This window comes from Microtus pennsylvanicus, chromosome 21, assembly GCF_037038515.1.
Source record: "Microtus pennsylvanicus isolate mMicPen1 chromosome 21, mMicPen1.hap1, whole genome shotgun sequence".
NCBI lineage: Eukaryota > Metazoa > Chordata > Mammalia > Rodentia > Cricetidae > Microtus > Microtus pennsylvanicus.
Window position 1 is genome coordinate 12,951,942 of NC_134599.1, and position 27,014 is coordinate 12,978,955.

Sequence of the window (27,014 nt, forward strand, 5' to 3'; positions counted from 1 at the left end):
CCTGGCTGACATACCCTCTCTATCCCCTAAATTCTCTAGTCCAGGGGGCTAGGTTACACTACTCCCCCAGCTGTTCTTCCCTATATAATTTGGCCACTTTGGCTACACTGGTCCCTTTTTTAAAAAAAAATATGTTTTGTCCTTTTGGCCTTTTAGTCTCCTGGTCTCCTGGCTTTCCCCACCCTGCTTCTCACAAGGCCTGGCTGGATCTGCTGGTCAAGTCCACTCGGGATTGAATGAGAGAATGAATTAAAAGGGAGGACGTGACTGCTCCTAGGTATGGTAGAGAAGAGGGTTTGTTGTAGATGTGAGGGAAAGCATAGACAGAGGCGGAGACATCTGGGAGAGTCCCTCTTCACCCATCTCAGCTGGCAGCCTCACCTGAGCACGGTAAGGCGGCTGAAGCAAGGCTGCAGCTCCTGCACGCCATAGTCATTGAGGTTGTTGTTGTCCAGATCGAGGGCCAGCTGCCTGTGGAAGTGGTGCAGGACGAAGGACAGGGCACTGCAGTCAGCAGAGCAAGCATTGCAGAAGGCCAACCTGAGATAGTCGGCACTGATGCCCCTGGCGGCTAGGCGCCCCACCTTCTGGCTCTGTGTCTCGTAGATGCAGCGCAGCATCCACAGGAATGTGGGCATGGCATGCACCTGATTAAAGCCTCCACTCTGGACCCGGGGCAAACCCTTCAGGTAGGAGCGCAGGCTGGCAAACAGGTGAGCCCACAGGACTTTGCGCTTCCTCCTCAGGATAGTCTTGGGCACCAGCTGCCGAAGGAGTTTCTGTCTGGCCTTGGCCAGCAGCCCACACAGAAAGAGGTTGGTGAACTGGAAGTGGTCTTTGTTCCTGAAAGGATCAGGGCCCAACCGGCTGCCGCCACCCAGGCACCTGAAGGAGAAGAAGGAAGGATAGCAGGACGTGCTTGGTGTTGCCCCGGGAGACGTCCACTCTCGAAAGTACCTCAACAACTCCCGGGTGCCCACTTTGTCATCTGCCACCAGGAAGAAGGCAGTGAAGAAGGCCTGGAGCGTGAGATGGAAAAACTCATAGGACTGCTGGCCCTGCTCAGGGCCCACGTCTGGCAGAGCCCGCAGGAAGCCCAGCTGCAGATCCCCCTCCTGCAGCTTTGATGCCTGCACCTCCTCCTGACTGAACACAAACAGGCTCCTGTCGGTGCCTCGGTGCGCCACCTGGCCGAGCGCGTGCAGCGTGCGCCAGCCTGCACGCAGTGTCTCCGCCGGGCTGCGCGTATTGCGCTGCACCAGGCTGCTGGGCTGTGTCCTGTTCAGATGCACCTCAGTGACCAGCAGGAAGACATCGGTCAGGGTCACTGCGCAATCCGGCAGCTGCGAGGAACCCTCAAAGGCCGTGTGGAAATGCTGGAAGCAGCGGAAGATGATCCAGCAGAAGAGCGGCACGGCGCACAGACTACAGAGGTTAGGGTTGGCATCCAGTTGCTGCAGCAGATGCTCATGAGCCATGCGCTCAGGGAACATCCTGCGGGCATAGGCGCGCAGGTGGCCGGGGGAGAAACCCCGGAGCAGCACCTTTTTGCGCAGAAGCTGGCGGGGGACCTCGACGCCTGTGCGGGCAGTGAGCAGCTTGCCCGCCCCCTTGAGCAGCCTCCCGCTTAGGAGGTTGGCCAGTAGGACCAGTGGGTGCGCTGGCTCCCAGGGGCAGCAGCTGTCCGGCACGCGGCTTAGGTCGAAGTCCGAATGCAGCTCATCCAGGCCATCAAAAGTAAAGAGCGCCGTGTGGGGAAAGCGCAGCAAGAAGGAGAACACCTCCTCGGGGTCCTGCTCTGGGTAGCAGAAGTGTTTGAAGAGCAGGTCCTGCAGACACAACGTGTCGCTCTCCTTGAAGCAGCTAAACATGCGGCAGCGGAAATGGAAGAAGAACTTGGCTGCCGAGGTCAGCCTGCCGGACGCCCAGAGGCTCTGCAGCCGCTGCAGCAGCATGGACTTGCCCACTCCCGCGTCCCCAAACACGAAGACAGTCTCGCCATGCTCGTTGAGGATACCGGTGCTGTGATCCAGCAGGCAGTCCAGGCCTCCCAGGCTGCCTAGGTTTTGGTTGTTGAAGTCTACTAGCTCCATAAGTGTGTCCATGTAAGTCTCCTCAAGCAGCAGGTCCTCCTTTTGGGCGTAGCACATCATGAACTTGGAGTCCCGGCCCAGTTGGTGTCGCAGCTGCTGGGTGTATCTGCTCACTGGAGCGGGGAAAGAATGTTTCCCGGCAACCAGGTGAGGGGACAAGGAGTAGATGCATTAAACAAGGCGGCTAGGGACAGAGTGGCAAGCACAAAGGCAAACAAACCCACAGCCCAGATCCTGAGCCAAGTCGTTTACTCCTTTAATAGGAGCCCCCAGGGCCTCAAAGAGCCAGTGTCTCAGAATTTAAGGGTCGGGCCTTCTCGTCTGCTTGGCTTCAGGTTTAGCCAGCTGGAGAGTTGCAGGCCCCTCCAGGTCAAGTGTCTGAGACAGGCTTCCCTTGTTCCAATGCACAATGTTGTCATTGAACTCTAAAGACAGAAGCCACTCACACTCGAGGGCCAGGCCAGCCAGTCTTGCTGCCCCACCGCTGCCCACAGCCCTATTTGAATGGCAGAGTCAGTTCCCACCGAAAGCCTTGTACAGGGGGACATTACCCCAGCCTTTCTTTGGTTCTTGAAGTGGGGTCTGACAAAACTGGATGCCAAAACTTTTAGATATAAAATGCAAGGCTGGACATTAATCTGATTTACAGAGGCTCCGTAGCTGGCTGGCCTCAAACATCCCAACTAAATTTGTTGAGCTATCACCGGTGCAACCCCTGGCCCCTAGGGTGAGCACCTTGAGGCATAAATGCTCACCCCAAGGGTGAGCCCCAAGTTGTCTCGAGAAGCAGAGACACCATAACCTGTTCCTGTTATCTCCATGCCCCCAGCATACCTGAACAACAAAAAAATGGGACTTAATGGCAAATAGAAAGGCATTCTACATGCTCCTTTAAAATAGTTTTTGAATTTAAATTATTCAATTAGTAAAAATCAGATACCCATATGCATACTTCTAGATTCCTTTATAGCTTTTCCCATGAACTTAGTCCGGTTGATTGTTCGACGTTTGCAAAGAGGGATGGGTGCGGTGTCACACCCTTGTAGTCTCTGTGTTTAGGGGACTGAGGCAGGAGCATCAAGAGGACAAGGCCACTGGGCAGTGGTGCTGTAGGACTTTAATCCCAGAACTCAGTGGCAGGTGGATCTCTGTAAGTTTGAGGCCAGCCTTGTCTACAGAGTGAGATCCAGGACAGCCAGGCCTACACAGAGAAACCTTATCTTGGGGAAGAAAAAAAGTTCAAGGCCAAACCTGCCCAGAACACAAATCCCCACTAAAAAAGTTTAACGCTAATGGTACTTTATACCTTATTTTGGTTATAACTCATAATAATTTATATTACAAAATTTTATAAATTGCATTATATCCTAGTCAATTAATTTTTAGTAAATTAATAAAATTCAGTAAACACTACTATATTTCTAGAATGAAGCATCCATCAATCTTCCAAAGTTCCTGAGCTGGTGTGCAGCCAGCCTCTGTTCTGTCCCAACGCCAGACAACGACAGCTGCTGGCGGACTCCTTTTCTTTATGAACGTGTGTTTGCTGGACATTTCAGACATATGATAACCTGTGAAATGAATCTGTCGCATATGTGTGCTGTCCTGTAGAGTGAACGACTCTCTAAAGTCGGTCATGGCTGAAGGAACCAACTGAGAAGTCCTTTGAAAGAGCCACTCACCCTGGGACTAAATATCCCACCACACACAGAGACACAGACACAGGCACAGATACACACACACACACACACACACACACACACACACACACAGAGCAGTATCACCAAGACGCTGGCTAAGGCCAGCTGGCACCTCTGGGCTACAGGAGCAAGCTCAGCCTTGGCCCTTGGCACTGCTGGTTGGCCTTTTTCTCTCTAAACACTCACTCTCTGGGAAGGCCCTTTCTCTCTGTTTCTAAACCGTAATGTCTTAAATCTGGTATGACCCCGAAGGCCAATGGCAGGGCCAGTCAGTGAGCTTTGGGGAAGTGATGCAATCTTGAAGGCTCTGACCTCCCCAAGATTAATCCACTGATGGCTTCATAATCTAATGGAATTGTTGGGAAGCAGCAGAAACTAGGAGGTGGAGTCATTTGAAAGAGTCAGGTCACAGTGATGTTGCGGAAGGTCCTTCCGCTCCTTCAGCCTATAGCCGCTGAGATACCAGCCCATTGGGGCGTGGTCTCTCTCCCTTTTAAAAAAAACGGCTACTTCCCTTCTGCCTTCTTCGCTTCCTGCTCCATTTCCTGCGACTAGACTCCTTCCTGATTGCGCAGAGGGTTGTTGTTGGGGACGGTTATCTGTGAGTTTTTTCCCCTTTAAATAAATATCACCCTATTAATCATAATTCCAAACTGGTGTGGCATTGTTTGCGACTTACACCTTCACGGTGACATGCCCTTTAACGCTGTATCTTGTCCCCAGCTCCCCTGCTGTCTCTCACTGCTGCTGGGAGTAGCTGTTCTCCGTTCTCCGCCAGGCACTTCCATGATAATGTTCCAGCCCTACTCAGGCACACAGCAAAGGAGCCACCAACCATGCACTGAGACACTAAAGCAAAGCTTGGCTTTTTTTTTTAAGTTGCTCTCTGAGACATTTTGTCACAGACATGGAAAGTGACTAAAACACCAGGTCAAAGTGGAGTCTAAAAGCCAGAGTGTGGGGTACTTGCTGGCGTGCTCCCGGTGGCTGTCACAAAACAGAGAGAGTAAAAACAGGTGGCCCCCTCCCAGAGCAGACTCCGCCCTAACCACTTGCACCTTCCTCTGCTGCTGTCCTGGTCGCCTTGCCATAGACTCTGAAGTCCTGGAAGACTGTCGCGTTCTGTCCCTGCTTATCGCTGCATCCTCAGAAGCCAGCACAGTGCCTCCACAGGTGTAGGTTGTGCATAAAAATTATGGAGCTAACCAGTCAACTCATGAGGTCTGCAGCACTTTGAAAATATACACTGGATCCTGAGTAACCGAAGAACTTTGCCTAGAATCTCGTTGTGTTCGGGGGAAGGTATTTTTCTTTATTATTACTTGTATATTGGAGGTTGAGCTCAAAGCCTTTAGGTGCTAGGTAAATACATCACCATTGAGTGACATCTTAGCCCACCTAGAACAAACTTTAAAATAGAAAAACATGGTGTCAAAACTGTGCTAGTGCTGTGTCTGATTGCACAAGCACTTAGAGCTAAGGCCTTCCAAAATTCCCAGGGCTCCTAAATAAACCAGATGAGAGGGGCTGGGGTGTATAACTCTGGTAAGGCCCTGGCCTAGCATGCATAAGACCCGGGGTTTCATCCCCAGAACCAAAGCAAGCAAAAGGAAGCAGACAAGCTCCCTGTGTTCAGTTGCAATGACCTAGGCTGCACTCTGATGCCAGAGACCATCTCTTCTTTCCAAAATGGAAGGAGCACCGGGGCTTCCTCTGTGAGATAGAGCCCAGGCAGCCAGGTTGGCCTTGCTGGTTACATTTTTATGCCCACCTGGGCCACAGTATGATAGCACTCCCAGACCCCAGTGCCTTCTTTCATACCCATGCCTATAGTCCTGCTGGAGCTGACTCCTACCTGGGTCAGTATTGACGATAATTTTGCTTCGAATGAACTGGGAAGGGGAGAAGCCGATTTCTGATAGCCACAGCCTGAGGTCCACATAAGCGTCCTCGAGTTGCTGTAGCACGTAGAGGAAGAACTCAGACACCTCCTCACCTTTGCTCTGCACCAGGTCAAGAATTTTTCGGACCTATGGATGGCACAAACATTTAGAGTGTGAGCTGGCCGGGCGGTGGTGGCGCACGCCTTTAATCCCAGCACTCGAGAGGCAGAGGCAGGCGGATCTCTGTGAGTTCGAGACCAGCCTGGTCTACAAGAGCTAGTTCCAGGACAGGTTCCAAAACCACAGAGAAACCCTGTCTCGAAAAACAAAAAAAAAAAAAGAGTGTGAGCTGGTGTGAGGGTGTATCTCCCTGCCAAAAGGATCCCAGGGGCTCCCAGACGGGGCTCCAGGTGCTAGTACTACTGTACTGTGCAATGGCCTGACCATCTGCACAGCCTGTGTAAGAGTCTGCATAGAATCTGCAAAGTGGGCCTCATTAGCAAGAATTCATCCCCATGGCAATAAGAAGCCAGGAAGCATCTGTGAGCCTAAAAACAGAAGAGACATGGGAAAAGCCCTCCAGCTGTGGACTTTCCCTCCTAACCTCTTGTCACTGTCATCTAGGGACAAGTGTGCTAGGAGGTAGTCACCCTAGAGACAAGAGGAAGAAGCGTATCCGGGCTAGCTGCAGGAGGGTAACAGACTCCCACCAAAGCTCATGTTCAAACTGGCCTTCATATTAAAAACACAGGCGAAGCAATGGGGAGCTGTATATAGCGGCACACAGCTAAGTCCTAGCACTCAGAGGACTGAGGCAGGGGGATTAGAGTTTCAACTCAACCTAGACTACAGAGGGGCATTCTGTCTCAAAAAGCCAAGAAAAGGGGTGTCAAGAGAAGAAACGAAAGCATACCAGTGTGCTGTGGGCCCCCCTAGAAGTTCTTTGGGTGTCTTTAGCCCCTGCCTGCCTCATCTCAAACAGGCACTTCACTTTTCTATCCAGAGACTTGGGGTACTCTCTTAGTTTGCAGACCATACTCCCAAGCAGAGGGAACTGATGGTTCTACTTCCTCATTCATAGCGTGGGAAAGTCTTCAATGGGGTCCCACCTAAGGAGGCAGTCGCTTCTAAATCTGGTTTTGTGGGTGCCTCTGGCCCCTTGGGGTGTTGAGACACCGAGTGCCATGCTCTTTCTCACCTACTCATTTAAAGCACAAGTTGGCCTAGGGATCAACACTCGCTACAGGGAGAGCTGAAATGGAAGGGCTTGTTCCAGCCTCAAACAGAAGTAAACTGGCTTGGCAGGAAGCTCATTTATGTTCTACTAAGGCCCCAGCGTGAGGACACATCTGTAATCAAGCTGTTCTGTAATGCATAAGGGGCACAAGGATGAAAATAACCCGCAGAGCTCAGTGTGCATGCACACCTGTGATCAATACGCCCCGTGCTGCAGAGGCTGAGCTGGGGATGGCAACAGCAACAGCAGCAGCAATAACAACAAAAACAAAGACCCCAGTGGGAAATTTGGTCCAGCATAGCAAATCCTCCCTTTTCCGGGATCAGGGTAGGGGAAGAGCTGCTAGAAACCCAGGTCAGTCACTGTCAGCACCAATGTCCCTCACCATACCTTGTCGGGCTGGGTAGGACAGGCACACACAATCTCTGCATCTTCTGCTGAGAAGTAGCCATTCTTCAGCAAGTTGTCCACCAGACACTGAGTGTTGCGGATGTTGGTGACCAGATGTTCCCTGTTGATCTTCAGCAGTTTAATGTGGGAGTGGCAACCCGGTGGGACGGCTCCCATCTCATAATGGCCCTGCTTTTCCATAGTTCGAGTAGCCAGCAGCTACTTTGCTCAAATTCATCTTTGACCACATGTGTCTCCCTGACAGACAGGCAATCAGGATTCAGGGCCACCGACCAGGATCCTGCCTTTCACTGCTGACCCTGAAGAGATAAAGGACACTGTCAACATTTGCTCAAATTCATCTTTGACCACATGTGTCTCCCTGACAGACAGGCAATCAGGATTCAGGGCCACCGTCCAGGATCTTGCCTTTCACTGCTGACCTTGAAGAGATAAAGGACACTGTCAACAAAGCAAATGTCACTGAAGGATTCTCCCTCTCCCCCGTCTCCACTGTCTCTTGCATTTCTCTACTCCAACAGGAGAGTGTCATGCCAAAGAATTTTACCAGGGAGTTATTCAACAACGATCGTAATTCATTGCTGTTGCTGGGATTCTGCACCACTAAATGTATTCGCCTTTCTGTCACTGCGGCAAGAGAACAATGTCAGGGAGGGAAGATTAGCCTACCTTTTAGTTTCAATCCTTCACTTTGGAGAAGGCATGGCAGAGCACCTCTGTCTCTTCATGGAGACCAGAGAGGAGAGAGGGGGGAAAGAGGGAGGAAAGGTGGCAACCAGGACCCATTTCAGGACCCATGGCTTCAGTAAGTGACTCCCAAAAGGCCTTCAGCTAACACCACCAAAGTCAAATAGGTAGTCATACCGAGTCTCTGGCATCAGCCTCTGAAAGAAGATAAAATATTCTAACATGGCCTTCTCCTCTTAGACCATCGCTATCTTTCCAGAATCCGCAAAGCTAACAAAGATGTAGACAGCAAAAGAATACTTTGGCACACAGCTAAGTGCTGGAGAAGCCAGGAAAGAAACTCGCAGGCATCCTTCAAAGGAAAGAGACGTTCCCCCTGGAATGCCAGGAATGGAGGCAGCTTACAACCTGGTGAACCCTTGTTGTCTGATTATGTTTTACTCCTCCCAGACCTTTCCCCCTAAAACCTTGAGCATGACTTCTAGGTCATAAAACTCATCCTTGTGAGAGATGCCATTTGTACTTTACAACAGCTTAAGTGACTTCTCTGTTATCTTGGGGCCAGCTGTTACATTTACCTCAGCCCTTTTCCCTAGACCATTACCTTCAGCATGGCTTCTCTGTCAACAAAAGCCAATCTTACAGATGAAGCCAGCGTACGTTGTAAAGGATTTCCATGTAAACATGTCTTAAGCTTGTTGTACTCACAGGGCTGAGTTAATCGTTTTCGGAAAACTTTTCTCCCAAATTGTGCTGTGCTTACCTATGGCTAAAGTAAATGATCTGATGTCAGACCCTAGAAATCCTGGCCCAGTACCAAAATCGGACTGTACCGAGTTTTATTCTTGTATTTTTGCAGATCGTTTCCCTGACAGCTGTAAAGCCCAAAGGACCCCTTCCATACAAAGAGGGTCTCTTCTTTATAATTAAACTTTATTATTTTAAAAAAAACTTTGCAAAAAATCACATACTGAAATTAACCAGATCGTGAAACTATACATCTCAATGAGATTCTGTAGAGTTAAATTAACCATTTGGAAAGGAAGCTGTGGAGCTTCACGTTGGGTATTGTCCTTCCATAATCAAATGCTCATTCACCACTCCAAACAAAACTCTGTGACAGATTAGAATTAGAAAAACAATTTGTTTTATACCCCCTTCGCTCGTGGTCATTCCCTGAATTCAGTCTTGTTTGTTGAGACAGGGTCTCACTATATAGCTCTGACTGCTACAGCATGCCCGACCTTGTCTTTGTTTTTAAGTGGTATCTGAGGATGCTGGGAAGACGGCTCAGCTGTACAGTGCTTTCTGCGCAAGCATAAGGATTCCCTCAGCACCACTGGAAAGTACCAGAGATGGAGGCGTGTGCCTGGAATCCCAGCACCGGAGAGCCAGACAGGAGCATCCTGAGGGCTCCCTGGCCAGTCAGTCTCCTGGATCCAGTAGCACAGCAACTGAAGAAGACAGTATCAACCTCTGGCCATCACACACATGGGCACATATGCATAGACACAATCTGTTGATCCATATTCAATGCCATTGGGCTGAGTCAGGAATGACTGCAAACAGTAACAGAAGCTCACAGTGCTCTCTGCGCTTTTCTTCTTCTAGGACAATGTTTCTCAAACCCGGGTCATTTGGGCACCATGTCTCTTTGTCACAGTTAAGTCTCACCTGTACTTTAACCTTTTGCTTTGGGGAATGTGGAGGCTCCTTAGGAAACGAGGTATGCACACGAGGAGGGAGGTGGTACAGTGCCAACAAGGATGGATGAAAATGCCACAAGGAATCATACTCTTAACTATTTATCAAAAAAAACCACCTATGATACACGCAATTCTATGCATAAACATACATCTATAATTCTAATGAAATTTTCTCATCTGAGCTGACAATGCTCCCTTAAATCGCCAAAGACCACCTAACAAAACCTTAATAGTAGACATTAGAAGCCCTCTTTGAGTTGCTGGGCATGGCTAGCTAAGAGACTACTGTTGTCCATGGTTACCACTCCCTTTCCCCAGAAGTGGAAGGGAAGTCCCAATCCCTGAAGACACTGTCTACTTCAGAAACCGCCCAGAGACCCCTGAGCCGGAATTGACCTGAACGTACCCTCCCTGAGGACTGGCTTTCCTGATACCAGAAGGCGCCATGCAAGCTTCCAAAGGAGGGAGGCTACCAGTAATCTTACCAACTGTGATGCCTATGAGTCCCATCAATGATCAGCTTGGCACAATAACCCGAAGGGTGCAGTAATGGCACACAGATTTTGGTGGTAACCAACAGCTCTCTAGTTGGAGTTAAGACCTGCTCAACAATAGGGAACAATGTCTAGGACTTGAAACCTAGCTACTTATTCAGTGCTAATCAAAGCATGGTTATTGAAAGAAAACTACTAATTTATTCAACCAGCATAATCTCAACCAACAACTTATAAGCATGTGTCTTATACCCACAGATAAAGGTACTCCTCACTCTTCATCAGGGAAACTTTTTGCAACAGATGGAGACCAGTATAGAAAAACACAACTAATCAAAATGCCAGGTTCTGGAGCCTAGTCCCAATGCATGTGTCTACAAAACAGAACCACACCTAAGGCTCAGGAAACATTTTGGAAGAGGGGGCAGAAATTCTGTCACAGACAGAGAATTAGAAAGTTTTCTATGAGCCTGTGTTTCCCAGTAATAGGAATACACCCATAAAGAATCGTGGCAACTGAGGAAGGCTGGGAGTGGGCAAGGTGGTACTCCCTAGGGAGCAGCACACCAATTGGTTGTTCAGTGCCAAATGCTCAGCCCGGAAACATGCGTGCAAGTACCATTACATGGCCTGCACAGGTTCTATTTGGGAATAGATATGTATACACAAATACATATATATATGCATGGGATAACAATTAGTGAGAAAAGGACCATGATTTGAAGGAGACTAGGGAGAAGGAGATGGAAAGGTTTGTGATTAAATTATAATCTCAAAAAATTTTAAATGCTTTAAAAATTTATCTTGTGACAGCCAAAAAGAATAGATTTATAAGCATAACTAACTAGATAAATAAGTAAAGGAAATTGGGGTGGGGGAACTGCAGCGGTAGCAGCAGGTCAGTCCTAGCTCCCAGGCTGGTTTCTCAGGGAGGGCTGTGGGAATCGCTGAAGCGCAGAGTGGAAAGCACAGGGAAAGGCCGCGCCTTCTCCCTCGGTGAGTCAGCATGCTTTAGAAGGCTGAGGGAGGAGGTTAAGCAACATCCTTCATTCATTCGTCCTCACTCTTATCACTGGGAGGGCTCTGTTAACTCTCTGTTTCTCTTTCCTGGGCCTGCGATCCCCACAAAAATTGTCCCTAGCTTCCCAAACTGGTCCCGTAATACCCACCATAGACACCCCACCGAAGGGGGAAGCTGTCTCCTGATTTTTGACCACCTGAACAAAGTCACTGGTCACACGACAACTAGCTGGCCGGGAGGCTGATTGCTTTTGTAATTTCCCCGAGGTCAGTTAGCTTACTTTGGCAGGAATTTAAGGAAGGATGGAAGTCACAAAGGAAACAAAGAAACAACACTGCCTGGAAAACAGAAGCCAGAGACAGACCGAACTGCCCGTGAGACGCCTCAGAGAGTTACGGCTCATGAGCATGCACCACAGAGAGCTGATGTCCCCTGACTCAGAAAGGTCCTCCATGTCTTACCTGCAAAGGCTCAGTCCTGGGTGCAAATGGAAGGCATGGGGAAAAGACACAGTGGTAGAGAAAGGGGAGGAGTAAGGGAACGGGAGGGCTGGAGGAGGGGAGGGAAAAGGGAAGAAAAAGGGGTAGGGAGAGGAAGGAGAAAGGACAATGGGTAGCACTGGGCTTCTGGGAGCCAGGCCTCTCTGTAGGGGAGGTTTTCCCACCCCCAGATACGGAGCCCCGAGGGTGGGTGTTGAAGGGACATCCTGTCCAGACAGTCCAAGGAAACAGCCAAAGAAACAATTTAAGGCCGAAGACGTGACCAGAAAACAAGTTTCCAGGGCTGCAGAAGGCAAGATAGAACACCAAGTGGAAAAATGAAGATAGAACGCGCAGGCCGTGAGCCCACTGCCTAGGCAGGTAGAGTATGTTGGTGGGAGGAGAGAGAGAGAGAGAGAGAGAGAGAGAGAGAGAGAGAGAGAGAGAGAGAGAAATAGTTTTCTACATCCCGCCTTGCTACTTGGGCTTTTGAACTAAATCTGCGATAGATTTGGGGGAGGGCAAAACCTGAGAGAAAAAAAAGTTTAGGGAACAGTCTTTGTTTGTTTGTTTTGTTTTGTTTTTTTGAGACAGGATTTCTTTGTGTAACCCTGGCTATCCTGGAACTCACTCTATAGACCAGGCTGGCCAGGAACTAACAGAGATCCACCTGCCTCTGCCTCCCAAGTGCTGGGATTAAAGGCATGTGCCAACAGCGCCTGGCATCTTCTCTTTTAAGGCTCTCTAAATATAGTTTCTCAAGCTGGTCTTGAACCCATGAGCTCACGGGATTCACTCAGGATCCTGAGTATCCACAAATAACACTGGGCTTAAAAAGAATCATTTCTAAAGGTGGTAGAGCAGGGTTATTAATATAAGATAAATACAATCCTCATGGTAGTTCTATTTTACTATTTTTAAAATAATTTTTTACATTTATTTATTTAGTGTGTGTGCATGCAGTTGCGTGTGTACAAGCACCAGGGCGCGTGTGTGGTGGGGGAAGACAGTACGCCAGAATCAGTTCTCTCCATCCGCCCTGAGGGTCTGGGTGCCAGAATCCAGCCATCAGGCTTGCGGGCAAGGGCCTTTCCCCCTTGAGCCATCTCACTAACACTGGCAATTTAGATTTTTCCAGTAGTCTCATTAATGAGAATAAAGGCAAGCAGGTGGCCTGATGAGATGTCTGCATTAATTACATACGTGCAAAGCACCGCTCTAATGCATCATCAGTATAACACTGCTGGACAGCCCTTTCCTCTGAGGTGAAAACCTTCCAGAAGCTCTGTAAGTCATAGGATGTTAGGAGGTGGAACAAGATGTCCTAAGGGTGGTTCCCAGCCTTCCTAATGCTGTGACCCTTTAATGCAATGTCTCATGTTGTAGTGACCCCCAAGCATAAAATTATTTTCATTGATGCTTCAGAACTGTAATTGTGCTCCTGTTGTGACTGGTAATATAATATCTGATGTGTGATCCACAGAGGTCTCGATCCCAAGGTTGAGAACCACTGTTCTAAGGGGGGGGGGGGGTATGTGAAACAGTCCACCCTTCAAGGAAGCTCATTAAGATCAAGAGGTAAACATTTCAGGGCATCAGGAAGTCCCTGAAACTGACAAGATACACTAGACTCCTCCCTCCCTAAATATATATAATCTGTAAGAACAGCCCAATGATACTATTAGCTGCCCCGAAGAGTTGGGTCCAACTGAGCCCCTGCAAGAAGAGGCCGGTTGAGTTGCCTGGAAATGACACTTTCCAACCTGCTGAGCTGCCTGAAGGCTGTGCAGTGTGCTTCAAGTGTCCAGCCTCGGTGAGCTGTGGTCACACTGGGGTGGGGTTTGGCGATGCAGATCTCTGAGTCATTTCTGTGCCAATAAATAATCCCTCGCCCATATTCCTCTAAATAACCCCAATAAAACTTATATGTTCATCAATTTGGACTTTGATGGTGTCTATCCTTAGGTCTGTTATTGGTTCTTTATCTGGGGTAAGCAAACACTTGTTCATGTCTCCCCAGAAATAGTGTCACATGGCACACATCTAGGAAGGAGTAGCTGTGTTCTTATTTTTCATGCCGAGGTTTTGAAATCTGAGAGGATATCTAGATTCCGGTCAGCAGCCCGGAAAGTGTTTCAGTGGTCGCAGGGTAGAAGCCATTTAGCAACTTTGTACACTTGAAATAGAAACCTCCTGCTCTTTGTCAGTGAAGGGACACTGGCCAGCTCGAGTGTGGCAGGCATGGCTCTGGCAGGCCGTGCCTTTCTCCCCCCTTTCCTCTGCCTTGCTAAGAACTGTTAGATTACATTCCTGAAGCTAGCCCCAAGGTCTGTTCCCTTATTTGTCCTGTTCCTCTTCCTGAGGCTGACTACCAAGGTCCAGCTGTCAAAGTAGTGAAATCCAACAACCAAAAGCCCCCTTTGGCTGACCTAATGAACATGCCCAATCAAAATTAAACACCTCATCCTAACACAGGGTTTCCCCTTTCACTTTTACAAACCACAGTTTTCCTATAGTCACATCTGTTTCCTCGTTATCCAGAGAGAGTTCTTTGTGCCACCCCAGGACAAATACTCCTTCCCCTTTCCCTTATTCCTTTTCCCTTCTCCCTCATCCTCTATCTCCTGTCTTTATCTCTTACTCCCTGCCTTCTATCCTTCTGGGGCAAATAAATCTCCTTTGGGCAGCCTGACCACTTCTTTGATCCCTGTCAGCTCCTCCTGCTCGTGAGCTACAGTCCTAATTGTAACATGTGTCTTGGTCCAATGTCTACAATGCCCATACCATAAGGGAGTCAGTGTCAATATGACGGCATTCCCCAGCACACGTGTAAATTCCTGCTGGAGAGCATGAGAGTCCCTGTTAAGCTGTATTAGGAAGAAAGGATTCCCATCTTTCTAGACTTTGAAATCCAAGTTAAGAGTCAGTGGTTATCTCTAGTTTTGGTTGTTATGCCAAAGCAGCTTCAAGACCCTGCAGAGTAACTAGGCGATGTCACTGTCACACTCCACACCTCGGGGGTGTTGTCCACGGCTAGTTTAATAGTGGCCTGCTGTGTGACCTGCAGGCCTGGTGGGTTCCAAGTCAACTGAAAGATTCTGGGAACTTTCTAAGGACATTTTCTAGGACCCGGTTTTATCTCAGTAACAGCTAATTTTGAGGGGTTTGGGATCTACTAGAAGTCATTTCTGTGGCCATATTGAGCTTCAGTAGTTTTAGCTGATGGGGTAGAAAGAGGCTTTCAGGCACTCTGGACTTAAGGTCTGAGCTCGTGTCTTAACCAAGCTGTTGAAAGTCCATGGACATGACAGGTCGAAGACCCAAAGCTTCCTGGCCCTCGCCTTGTGGTGAGCTTTATTATCTCAACAGTAACAATGACCAGCCTGAGAGAGAAGTCCCTTTAGCAACTTCCCTTCCTAGAAACGCGCCCTTTGAGGGAAATCCGAAGTTCTGACCCGGTTTTTGTTTTATTTCATTCCAACAAGATTCCTGCTGGTTGACTGTGAGAAAGCAGTTGGCAGTTCCCAGAAGAGCTGCCGGTGACTGAGTCAACACAGTGTCCGCAGCCCCACAAGGCAGCACCAGGCAGCAGCACATCTGAGAGCAATAAAACAGAGGAGGAGTGTCACAGACGCAAGGCTGAGAAAGTCAGGCTCCGAGAAAGAGGATGTACTCTATGGCTCCGTGTGCATCCTGATCCTGAACCAGCTCCTGGGGAGCCAGGGAGGTGGCAGCTGTGGAGACGCTAGTTGTGAACAAGAGCCAGGCAAGCTCCTAGGACGTGGAAACACTGTGTATCTTTTTTTTTAAATATTTATTTATTTATTTATTATGTATACAATATTCTGTCTGTGTGTATGCCTGCAGGCCAGAAGAGGGCACCAGACCCCATTACAGATGGTTGTGAGCCACCATGTGGTTGCTGGGAATTGAACTCAGGACCTTTGGAAGAGCAGGCAGTGCTCTTAACCTCTGAGCCATCTTTCCAGCCCAACACTGTGTATCTTGAGTGAGTGCTATGTGTATCATATGTGTACACGTGTGTGTGTGTGTGTGTGTGTGTGTGTGTGTGTGTGTGTGTGTAGTGTGTATGCATTCATGGATTCCACATCCTTCGATTCAATCAACCATGGATCAAGAACATTCAGGAAAACATCACGCCTCACTAAACATGGAGTCATTTATAGATGTTTTCATTGTCATCATTCCTGAAATTGAATCGTCTACCAACTTTTATAGCGCTTCCAATGTGTTCGGCATCATAATCATCTAGAGATGATTTGACGTGTTCAGGAGTGTATGTGTGATATGAAGACACTCACCGTGCCTTCTATCAGGGATTTGAGCAATGGTAGATTTTGTTTTCCTTGGACCATCCTGACACTGACCCCTGCAGATACTGAGGGAAGAGTGCGCATACACGCACGTGCTCACACACACACACACACACACACACTTTGCCAAATGTCATCAACCTGTATGTTTAAACTTGGAAATGTTGTATGAAATTGTACTGTAATGAAGTGCTTTGTTTTCGTTTTGAGAGAGAGTCTCGCTGGGTACTCCAGTCTGAGTTCCAGCTCCAGATTCTTCTGCCTCGGTCTCCACGACGCCAGGATTAAGAGCATGCACCACCGTGCCCAACTAGAAGTGCTGTTTTTAGTCGAGGACAGCCAGGGCAGCACAGATGAACCCTGTCTCAAAAACCAATAATACTAATAACAAATAAGCTCAACCTGGCCTCAAACTCACAGAGATCCACTTGCTTCTGCCTCCCAAATGCTGGGATTAAAGGCGTGCCCAGCACAAGTAAGTCTTTGAAAAGGAGGTAATGGAACAAAATAAATGACATACATATGTACAGTATGTATCTATATCCCCAAATACTAGTATTAAATCAAATATGAATAAGTATAATGATTATAAAACATAATTTGGCAGATTTATTAGGAAAAACCCTGCAGGCTACCCAAAGAGGTGTATCTTTGATAAAGTGTCAGTGCGTGGTCACTCAAGGAGGAAGGATGCTCTGTGACTGGCACAGCTAAACTAGAATTAGATGGGAATTTAAGAATTTCACAACAGTTTGATGAATAGTACTTCTGAGTGGTGAAAGAAGAACTTTCACTTTCATTCGTCTAGTTGTATATCTTGAAAATACATTAAAGGAAAAAATTGCAAAAAAAAAAAAACCCAACATATCCAAATACATGATCATAGTCAGGTACTATAAGATACTTCATATAATAGCTGAAAGAACAGTCAGACCTTGGAACCAGTAAGAATCCTGGGAGATCAAAATCATAAGCTTATCTTGTTGTATGTGTAATGATAAATAATGGATTAAGTAAAAAATGCTGCGGATCCCCAAGTGTCTGCAGCGGCAGGTCCCGGCAAGTCACCAACAGCGTCAGTGGGCAGCAGGTCCCGAGAGCAGTCAGTCCCAGGCAGGGACAGCACAGTTCCCCAAGAGGCTGCAGTGGGCCACAAGGGGCAGCAAGTCCCATGAGGAGAGACAGACTGATGGGCACACCACAAGACCATGCCACAGGTCTCTGCAGGTCCTGGAAGGCGGCTGGTCCCGGGCAGGGAGCCACGACTTAATCCATTACAGTATGGATATCCCACTGTGCCTAACAACAGCACAGGACCTGGTGCTAAGTACACGTGTAGTGTTTAAAAAGTTGCCCACATTCTGGGCCTCACTGCAAACTCTTAATGCCTGGCGAAGGATTGGAATTGTTCATCCTACATTTTGTGACCACAGTGGAATTAAGTTAAAAATCAACAATAAAAAGACATCTGGAAAATCTCCAGGTTCACAGGTCAAAGGAAAAATAGGAATTAGAAAGCATTTTGAAGTATGTGGCGATGAAATTATAGACTATCAAACTGGTAGAAAACAAAATGTACACAATCTCATGTTCATGTGTTAGATAAGAAACACAAGGCTGAAACCCCGCTGCCCTGTCCTCGCCAGAGAACAACTTGCAGAAGCTGCTGCTCTCCTTCCGCCATGTGGGTCCTAGAGAGTGAACTCCGTTAGCCAGGCCTGGCAGCAAGCCCCTAGCTCACTTAACTGTCTCATGCGCCCATCCTTGCTGTGTTTTTATAACTTGTCAACTAAACACCTGGTCACTGGAAAACAAATTGTGAAAGGAAACAAATAGTAACAACAACCAAAGACTTAGAGAGCAAAACAAAACTGTCTATCAGCTCCTAAGCCTCCACCCTTTTGTGCGCACAGCGGTGTTCGGCCGGGTTGCTATCATACTGTTTCCTTGTGCCCTCGTGATTACCTGATGTGTCTTTGTGACTGCCAAGGCTCTCTTTTGAACTGCGGAAACTGCTTTCTAAACAGTCCGGCTTTCCAGCAGCGGAGTTCTTTGCCTGGCGTGGTTTTCCTTTTATGAAGAGCAAAAGAACTAGAGGGCCAGGACTGAAGCTTCAGAGCTCTGTGCCCGAGCAAGCCCCACATCCAAGAAGTTGAACAACGATGCCAGGCGGAGCGTGTTTCTCGGCCTGACCCTGTGGCCTAAAGAGCTGCAACAGTCTAGATGCCAGTATCATCACCGGCAGGGTTCCACCCTCACCGTGAGGAGCAGTGGCTACCAGGGGTGGAGGGCAGCAGGAGAATCTGCTGATGTCACCGCCTTGCTTATTCTTTCCCCAGATTTGCTATATGGGGGTCCAGCTGGGCACCGATGATAATAGCTAACACAGCTCTTCATTGGGTCCCCAGCTTCATCAGTTACTTTACAATTGCTGTGAGAGGCAAGATCCCTGGGATCAAATGCAGGACTTCTGGAGACCCGCCCCACTCCCACTTACCCACGTTTGCAGCCTTTGCCAGCAGTAGGGAGATCAGCTACCTGGACCTCTGCCGAATGGGCTGCTGGCCAGAACTCTGCAGGCTTCAGGGGACGAGACACAGGGAGGTGATCCCTCGCTGTCAGGACCAGCGCTCTCTGCAAGTTACTGCTCTGTGCTTTGATTAATCCCCAAGTAAAGGTCCCTGTCTTAGGGTATTGCAAGCAATTTTGAGTTAATGTGCTGGAAGGGCCTACCCCAGGCTGGCACAGAGCAGATCCCTGCCAGGCTGGCACGGAGAGCAGAACCCCAGTAACTACCTCCTCAGCTCACCTTTCTTACTATCCCCATCCTTATGCCAGCTTCAGGTGACCGTCACTGTGAGGAACACTTTACTGAGTGCAATGAGGCCAAGCAGATCTCCACCCTTAGTGTTTATAACCTGGCAGTTTAGACAGATTCAGAACGAGGCATTACAAGTCCAGTGACTGTGATTAGTAAATGCCTGGAGACTAAAGGAAAAATGAAATCATACCGTTTGGCACACAAAACACATAGAAATGGAGATTACGACATTACGTGCAATAAGCCAGACTCAGAGACCAATGCCCTATTTTCTCTCGCATGCAGAACCTAGATTGAAATCTCTCTCTCTCTCTCTCATTCCCTCGTTGTGTGTGCAAGTAAGTGTGTAAGACTCACATGTAAGTCATAAAACTAGGAAGGGGTCTGTGAAGGGGGAGAAGGAGATCTTAACAGAGTAGGGAAGAGGTGACGGAGTACCTGTGGCATGAAAGCAAGGGAACTGCTCGGGGAGAGGAAGGCATCCTCAGGTCTGTCACCATGACCACAAAGGTGCAGGGCCCATGCAAGCCTCTTGGCAGAAGGTTACTGGGAGATGAGTGTAGGGAGAGCCCCTCTCTCTTAGGGGGTTTGTACTTAAGATACCCAGAAAAACAGAGCCCTTGAGTAGCACCCAGATGTTACACACGCACCCAGATGTCACACACGCACCCAGACCTGTCACCACTGTCTTAAGTGTCCATGATCAGAGGCCATCCACGCAACTGCCTGCAGCTGGGAAACACTCGTTCTGTTCAACGCCATCGCGGGTTCCCGGTCTGCAGAGGCTTCCCTGCCTGGAATGTGACCATCTCCTCAGAAGGACACCTAGAATTCAGACCCAAGCCCGGTGATGGTGGTTGAGCCAAGAAGAGGAACCTCAAGGCAGTCATTTCCCACCAGCCACACCAGCCTTAGGATCCCCCTTTCCTTATACACCCCACTGTTCTTTTAAAAACTCGACACATTTCCAAATATACAGCCCATCTTTCTTCAGATTGGTGTTGCAATACCAGCAGATAAGATTCCAAGTAGATCTGAATCTTTCCCAGAAAAATAAGCTTTACGAGCATAGCAGATGCTAATTAGAGTTATACCCCAAGCTGCTTTTAGGTGGTCAGGCCATTGGAAGTATTTCTGTCTAGGGGTTGGGCATAAACACTAACATAAACAAAAGCAAGGGCAGAGTTAGAATCTGGCCACCCTATTCCCTTCTCCAGTCCTGTTGCTCTCTCCTCCAGCTCCTTTCCGGGAATGAGGGCTCATAAGAAGCCTGTGAGTCAGGGTCTGTGGCAGCCACAGAAGAACAATGCTTTTGTAAACACCGAAAGGCCCAGTCTGTAAAGCAATGACTTACCGACCTTGCCTTTCCCTTTCTTGAAGACAGACACAGGTTGATTGACATCTGCTGTCCTCTCAGCAGCCCTGATATCCCGCCTAAGGCCTGGTTCACTGTCCTCAGCACTTTGCTGTGGCTTAGGAACTGAGCATAGAGGAACAGTTTCCTGGGCTTTCAGTGGTCAGGGTGGGGACACGGCTGTTCCTGTTTCAATCTTTCTCTTCTGGAATGATGGCTAGACTCCCTGCAGACAGGTGGCTGCTTCCCCAACCTTGGCTCACAAATCCCTGTTGTGAGAATATGTGGAATATGTGTGTGTGTGTGTGTCCATGTGCGCGCTTGCATGCATGCGTGTGTGTGTTGGTTTTTGAAACAGTATTTCTTTGTATAGCCCCGGCTGTCCTGGAACCCTCTCGCAGACCAGGCTTCCCCGAAACTCACAGATATCTGCCTGCCTCTGCTTCCCAAGGGCATGTACCAAAGACATGTACCACTAATGACCAGCTTAAAATATTTTTTTTATTTATACTGATTTATACTTTATGAATATGTGTGAGAACCTTTATTTTATGTTTGTATTGTGCCATGTGTATTCCTGATGCTGGAGGCCAGAAGAGAGCTTCAGATTCTCTGGAACTGGTGGTTGTGAGGAAAACCCTGTGTGTGTGTGGTGGGGGGCTGGAAGGTAACTGCCGAGCCATTCCTCTGGCCCGAGCAAAGCATCTTGCCAGCTTGAAAAGGACCTTGGCGTGGAATGAAGAATGTGCAAGCAATGAGCTACAACCGTTTGATATGGGGAACCTTCTTCATTATCTGTTAGTGTGACAAACTTTTTCCAATCATTTGAATACAATAATTTTAGACAAGAAAAGTACCGGACCCATGAGGAAGCTGGGTTCAAACCGGTTGTCAAACAGGAAGCAGCATGGGGGTGTCTAAGACATCCATCTGCTCAGAAAGCTCACCCTGCCCTCCTCTTCCCTCACAAGACCACAGCTCCTATCGTAGGGAAGCCGAATTACAGCATGCACCATTCGGTCACTCGGGTTTTCACCTCAGCCATCTCATCTCCTAGAAGTCATTAAGGAAAGAGTGTCCATCTAAGGAAATGGCGTCCACCTTCGGAAATAATATCCCAGCCAAGGAAACAGAGGCTAAGGAAAGGGTGTTTATCTAAGGAAACAGCGGTCATTAAAGCCTCAGACTCCTTTGACATGTAGAGCCACCTGTGCGCCGGGGAATAAGAAAACCTTTTTCTGGTTCGGGGAAATACCCCAGGAAATAGGATAAGTTTCTGGGTGGAACAGATTTATTTTATATTCAGTTGGGCAGGGTCTATCCACTGAGAGCCTAGTTAGAACCTAAAAAGGGGGGAGGAGCTCACCACAGAAATAGCTTTCTTGCAAAAGCCAAGAAACTCTCAAGAGATTTTGATTTTTTTTTTTTAATCCTTAGACATCAAGCAGCACCATACAGAGGAAATGTTTACCGGTCACATCTACATTGCTTTTGTTTCCTTCACATGTGTGTATGTGGGGGAGGGGAGTGGGGGATGTGGGGAGTGTGTGTGTGTGGGTTGTGTGAATGAGCATGTTCCACAGAGATCAAACTCCTCGGCTGTGTGCCTTAGGTTCCTCTTCTTTCCTTTTCTGAGAGGGTCTCTCATGAGGCTGGGGCTCACTGGTTGCTGACCAGGCTAGGCTGACAGGCCAATAAGCTCCGGGGAGCTACTTGTTGCTTCTCCAGCGTGGGGATTTCCAGTGCACAGCAGCATGCCTGCCTTTCAAATAACAGGGTTTCTGATCTTTATAGTTGCACTTTATAGAATGATCTCTCTCCCTGGAGCCCACCCCCACCCCGGCCTCCCCCCTTTTCCCATCATGCTGTAGAACACTGTCCCTTGCCACCTCCGTCAGGCCACCTGTGGTGACCCGTGAATGAGCTTTAACCTGGGCTTATCTGAAGTGACCTTCCAGACTGGGCGGTATTGACGTCCCTCACAGAAGAAACAGAGGGGAGGGGTTATTAGCCCCTCACCGAAGATTCCAGCCCTGCTCCCCTCCCTTCCAGCAGTATGTAGTTCTGCCCAAGATGCATGTGGTTGCGTGGCGCCCAGAGGCACTAGCGTTTAAAGAGTGTGGAAGGTTAAGTGAACTCAGAGGAGACTTCATCAAGTCAGCTATGGGGAAGCCACCATTCAGGCCAGGGTGAGACTTCTTGTGATGCGGTGGCTTTGGTGTCACGCATGCTCCTGTGAGTAAACTCTTCCTTACTCTGTAAGCAAGCTCCGATTCATTGGTTCTCCAAGTTAGAGTACGGTGGAGCTTTTACTTTAGTCTCTGACTGGTGCCCTATCTGCCTTCCATGTTGTTGGTTTGTTTTTCTACCCCACCGCCAGCCCCCAATGCTAGGATTAAACCAAGAGCTTTGTGGGTGCTAGGTCAGCCCTTTAGCACTGAGACGTACCCCAGCCCTTAAACCCTTTCCCAGAAATGCGGTAATTTGATTTCTTTGCAGTAAATGGACAATGGTAAGGGACCTCTCTCATTACTACCCATTCAAATAATAATAATGAAACATTTCACATTCGTTCTCCCTTTTTATCAAAGGCACATATTAGAGTGGGGTGTAGCAGCGCATGTTCGAAATCCTAGCACTTGGGAGACTGAGGCAGGAGGATCATGAGTGCTGGAGCAGCCGGGGCTACATAGTGAAGCGCACATACACACACATACTAAAATGCAAATAACATCTGCAGCAAGGATTAGAACTTGATGGGCACAATATGGGCTTGCAAAAGCGTTGTGTTCATGCAGTCTTGGGCACTAGAAATATGAGTGGAATTTGTTTATTGAATCGAAATAAGTTAAACCCACCATTCCGTCCTAATTTAAGTAAGTGCCTGCCCATTACAGACTTGAAATAAACTGAATGGAAAAATACCATTCAGTATATATCAGGTCCAGACCAAAGCATGACCAAAACCTCAGGCATCACTTATAACATACATCCATGGATGCTGAGGGTCGTGTTTACGCCCTCCTTTATGAGGTGGCTTCTGTCTTATGCAAGAGTCCTTCTGGGGACTTTAATCCCACAGCCTCCTCTCTGAGGAGTTTCCCAGTGATGAAGACAATTGCATTGAATTTGCATATAAGGTACTTGCCTGGATTTTCAGGATTAAATTGATGAGGTATAGCATGGCTCTCAGTTCCTCCAGCATCCAGGCGGTGGCTGGGTAAGCTAACTCATCCTAAGATCTGGCTAACGGATACCAATGCCAAGTCTGTTCTTCTGCAGCACAAATATGGCAATGTGAGGCACACATGCTCGGCCACTCAAGTGGGTCCTGCCATCTCTGCTGCACGATCCACCAAAATCCACACTTCTCTCTTTTTTTCTTATTTTTGTGTCAGTCTCTTAATGAACTTAACCTGGAAGAAGAGTCCAGTTTGATACTGTTTCTGCCACACCAGGAAATGATTGACAGGACATCTATCTATCTGGAGAGCTCTCGGCGGGTGGATGATGCTACCATGGTTACTGAAGGCTTTTAAACTCCATTAGCTCTCATTTACTTTCAGCATCTAAAAGCATTTAATCCCTCAGCATTTCAAAGCAAAGGGAGAAGTCAGCCCCCATCCAAAGCTTCTCTCTCTCTCTCTCTCTCTCTCTCTCTCTCTCTCTCTCTCTCTCTCTCTCTCTCTCTCTCCACATAACTCCAGGCATACAGGCACTGCCATCCTGCCCACAGAGAAAGGAATGCAGACACGTCTGATACAAGCATTCTTTGGAATTCAGCGATGACGCACAGACAACCCTTTCACAACCGCTCAGCTTCTGAGAAACCCCGTGGAGGCATCCACAGCTACAGAGCCAAGGGTCTCCTTCCTCTGGCCTCAAAGGCTCACACAGAGTGCCCAAAAGCCAGCTGCTCTGCAGGGACTCTGAGCTTCTAGAGCAGAGAAGATCATTGCATACAACCACTTAAACATGAAAATCGAGGCCCGTAGCAGGGTGAAGACTTGATAGATCAACTAAAACTGGAACCCAGGGCTCCTGGCTGTGAGGCAGATGCCCTCTCTGTTTGCTTCTGGCTAGGGTAGCCCCCTTAAGCAACGATTCTTCCCATCTTTCAGTAGGGATTGAATGAGAGAAGGTCCAGACCCTGCCTCAGTCTGTCCTCCACTAGGCCCATCTCTCCTCACTGCAGATTCCCACGGGGCTTTATCCCTGCCACTTTCATGGAAGGTGGTACTTTCATTTGTAAATGATGTATCCTCTTCCAGGTCCAGAGACACCGGCAATAAGGGACATAGATGCATTTGCATAGTACACAGACTCCCTTCAGAAACATCACCTACTGAGTTTCTCGGCAGATGAGTGCAGATTTGCATCCAGACACTTCTTATGCTCTACGACCTTTATATAGCTTCCACCTTGCAACTTAGTGACCACGCCCCTTATTAAGACTGATGCTCAACTGTTAACAGACACTGTTTCTGTTTGATTGTAGGCTTTGAAAAAGATCATGACTGGAGCTCATCGCTGAGGGAACCAGGGAATAAAACACCCTAAAAACGGGGGCTAGAGAGATGGCTCAGCGGTCAAGAGCACTGGGTGCTTTTCCAGAGGTCCTCAGTTCAATTCCCAGCACCCTCATAGTGGCTCACAACCATCTACGGTGGGATCTGATGTCCTCTTCCGGCATGAAGTACATGCATATAGAGCACTCATACATAAAATAAATAAATCTAAAAATCCTAATAAGAAGAGCAAACAGAGGAAATCAGACTCTTGGCTTTACCCAGTTCTGGAATTCCTCAAAGGGAGTTAAGAAGTGTTACCTGTGAAGACCAGCAAGATGGCTCCTTGAATAAAGGCTTGCTGCCTGAGTTCAATCCCTGGGTCCTCCTAGGAGAGAATTGATTCCCACAGAAGCTATCTGAAGGTGGCATTTAGGATCTACATAGAAAGTGTCTCAGGCGTCTCAGCTGAAAGGGCATTTCTTCAGAACAGCATGTATTAGTCACCACAAAAGCCTGAGGTGAAACTTGGCTGCGAACAAATAAACACACGGCTGCCAGGTGGCCAAAGGGTTCCATGAAGTCTGTCTTGCCTCACCTGAACACACGTGCACAGCCAGCAGAATCCGGGACACAAATCTGTCATAGAGTTCAGACGGAGAAGACAGGAGTGCCTGGACCCTAAGGGTCAAGGAAACATTGAGATGACAGATCCACCATCCCAAACCATCCTTCTCAGAGCCTGCACAGCCTGGGTCAGGCCTTGATGAGAGAGCTCCTATCACATGGAGACCTGTTTAACCAGTCACAGTCCATGCGACAGAGAGGCGCAGGGTGGTGCAGCCACCGAGCTGGAGGACAGCAGGCTGAGGTGGGGCTTCTGTGTGTCGTGGAGCATTTCTCTATGACATGAATGTGCCAAGTGAAGAATCTCTCTCCTTCTGTGCTCTCTCTGTCTCTGTCTCTCTCTGTCTCTCTCTCTTGCAAACCCTGGGTTCCGGGGGGCGTAGCTCAGAAATGGAGCATGCTTAGCACCTAAGAGGTGCTGGTTTCAACCCACAGCACTTACAACAAAAAAGCAAAACATTACCAACCAGGTACCTCCCAATAATATGCAAATTCCTGAGGAGATGAATTTGGGTTTTCAAAGATTATAAGGGTGGGGGAAGCACCTCTTTCAGCCAGAGTTGGCAGACTAGATGCATGAAATGCTGCCTTGTAACCATGGGGGAAGCCAGTATTTTGTACCTACACTCTCTAATCCCACTTAGTCCCAACCTCAGTCAACGTTGGGGAGTCTTTTATCCCTTCTTTCAGGAGCTAGGCTGGACCAGAATCTCTCGTACACCATCACCGGGGTTCCTGATGAAGGATGCTCAGGGCCTAGGAGAGCCTCACCCATTCATACTCATTTGTCTCAGGAAACTCCAGAGCAGGGACTGCAGGCTGGGCACACGGGACTCTGAACCTGTTCCCACCGAGCTTGGAGACACTGCCACATTAAGAACGGTTTCATGTTCTAGCACGGACTTGCTCCCTCAACCCCTTTCGGAACTGTTTCACACTAACACAGGCTTGCTCCCCCGACCCCTTCCCGTTTTTCTTCAGTACTGAGGATGGAGTAGCACAAACTTTCTAAATTCAATGTGCAATAGTTGATACAGTTTAACTATTTGCCTCCCAAAACGTTTGTGTTGGAAACTGCCTCTCAATGTCATAGTTAGCGGTGTGTGGAGGTAGGACCTTTGAGGAAGACTTGGTTATGGGGATCCCATCCTCATAAGAGACCACAACTAAATGTCCCCCAAAATCCCCATATATTAAAGTTTTAGTCACCAACCTATGTACTACTGGGAAGCGGTGGAACCTTTAGTAGGTGTCCCACCACAGGATCAAGGCACTGGAAGGAGTAGAAGGGCCTGTCACTTCTCTGTTTTACTCTGGCCACCATGACCACCACCTTGTCATGATAGTCTGCCTCAGGACCAAGCAGCCATGGCCACAACCCCTCTGAAACCATAACCCTTTTGAGTTGATCATCTCTGGCATTCCGTCACAATAACAGAAAAATGGCTATCACAATGGAGTTTTCAAGAGAGTGGATTAGATATCATGAGCAGGTCTGCTATTGAAGCAAGCTTTTACCCTCTCATGTGAGGTCCTCTGTTTGCTTTCTGCACATGCTTCCCATGGTCTTTTCTTATATACTGATAATAAGTGTGGTGGTTTGAAGAAATTGTCCCCCAAAGGGAGTGGCACTATTGGAAGGTATGGCTTTGGTGGAGT

The 27,014-nt window shown here is 48.3% G+C and overlaps 1 protein-coding gene across 1 annotated transcript in view; it reads right to left on the bottom strand.

Moving 5' to 3' along the window:
- The window catches only part of Nod1 (nucleotide binding oligomerization domain containing 1), a 52,663-nt gene that overhangs the window by 19,320 nt on the left and 6,329 nt on the right, over positions 1 to 27,014 (bottom strand). The window contains exons 2-4 of the mRNA XM_075954978.1: positions 7,304 to 7,623; positions 5,649 to 5,823; positions 382 to 2,206 (exon numbers count right to left, since the gene is read on the bottom strand). Of these exons, the coding sequence (XP_075811093.1) occupies positions 382 to 2,206; positions 5,649 to 5,823; positions 7,304 to 7,504 (2,201 nt within the window). The 5' untranslated portion in view covers positions 7,505 to 7,623. The remainder of the gene's footprint in view (positions 1 to 381; positions 2,207 to 5,648; positions 5,824 to 7,303; positions 7,624 to 27,014) is intronic.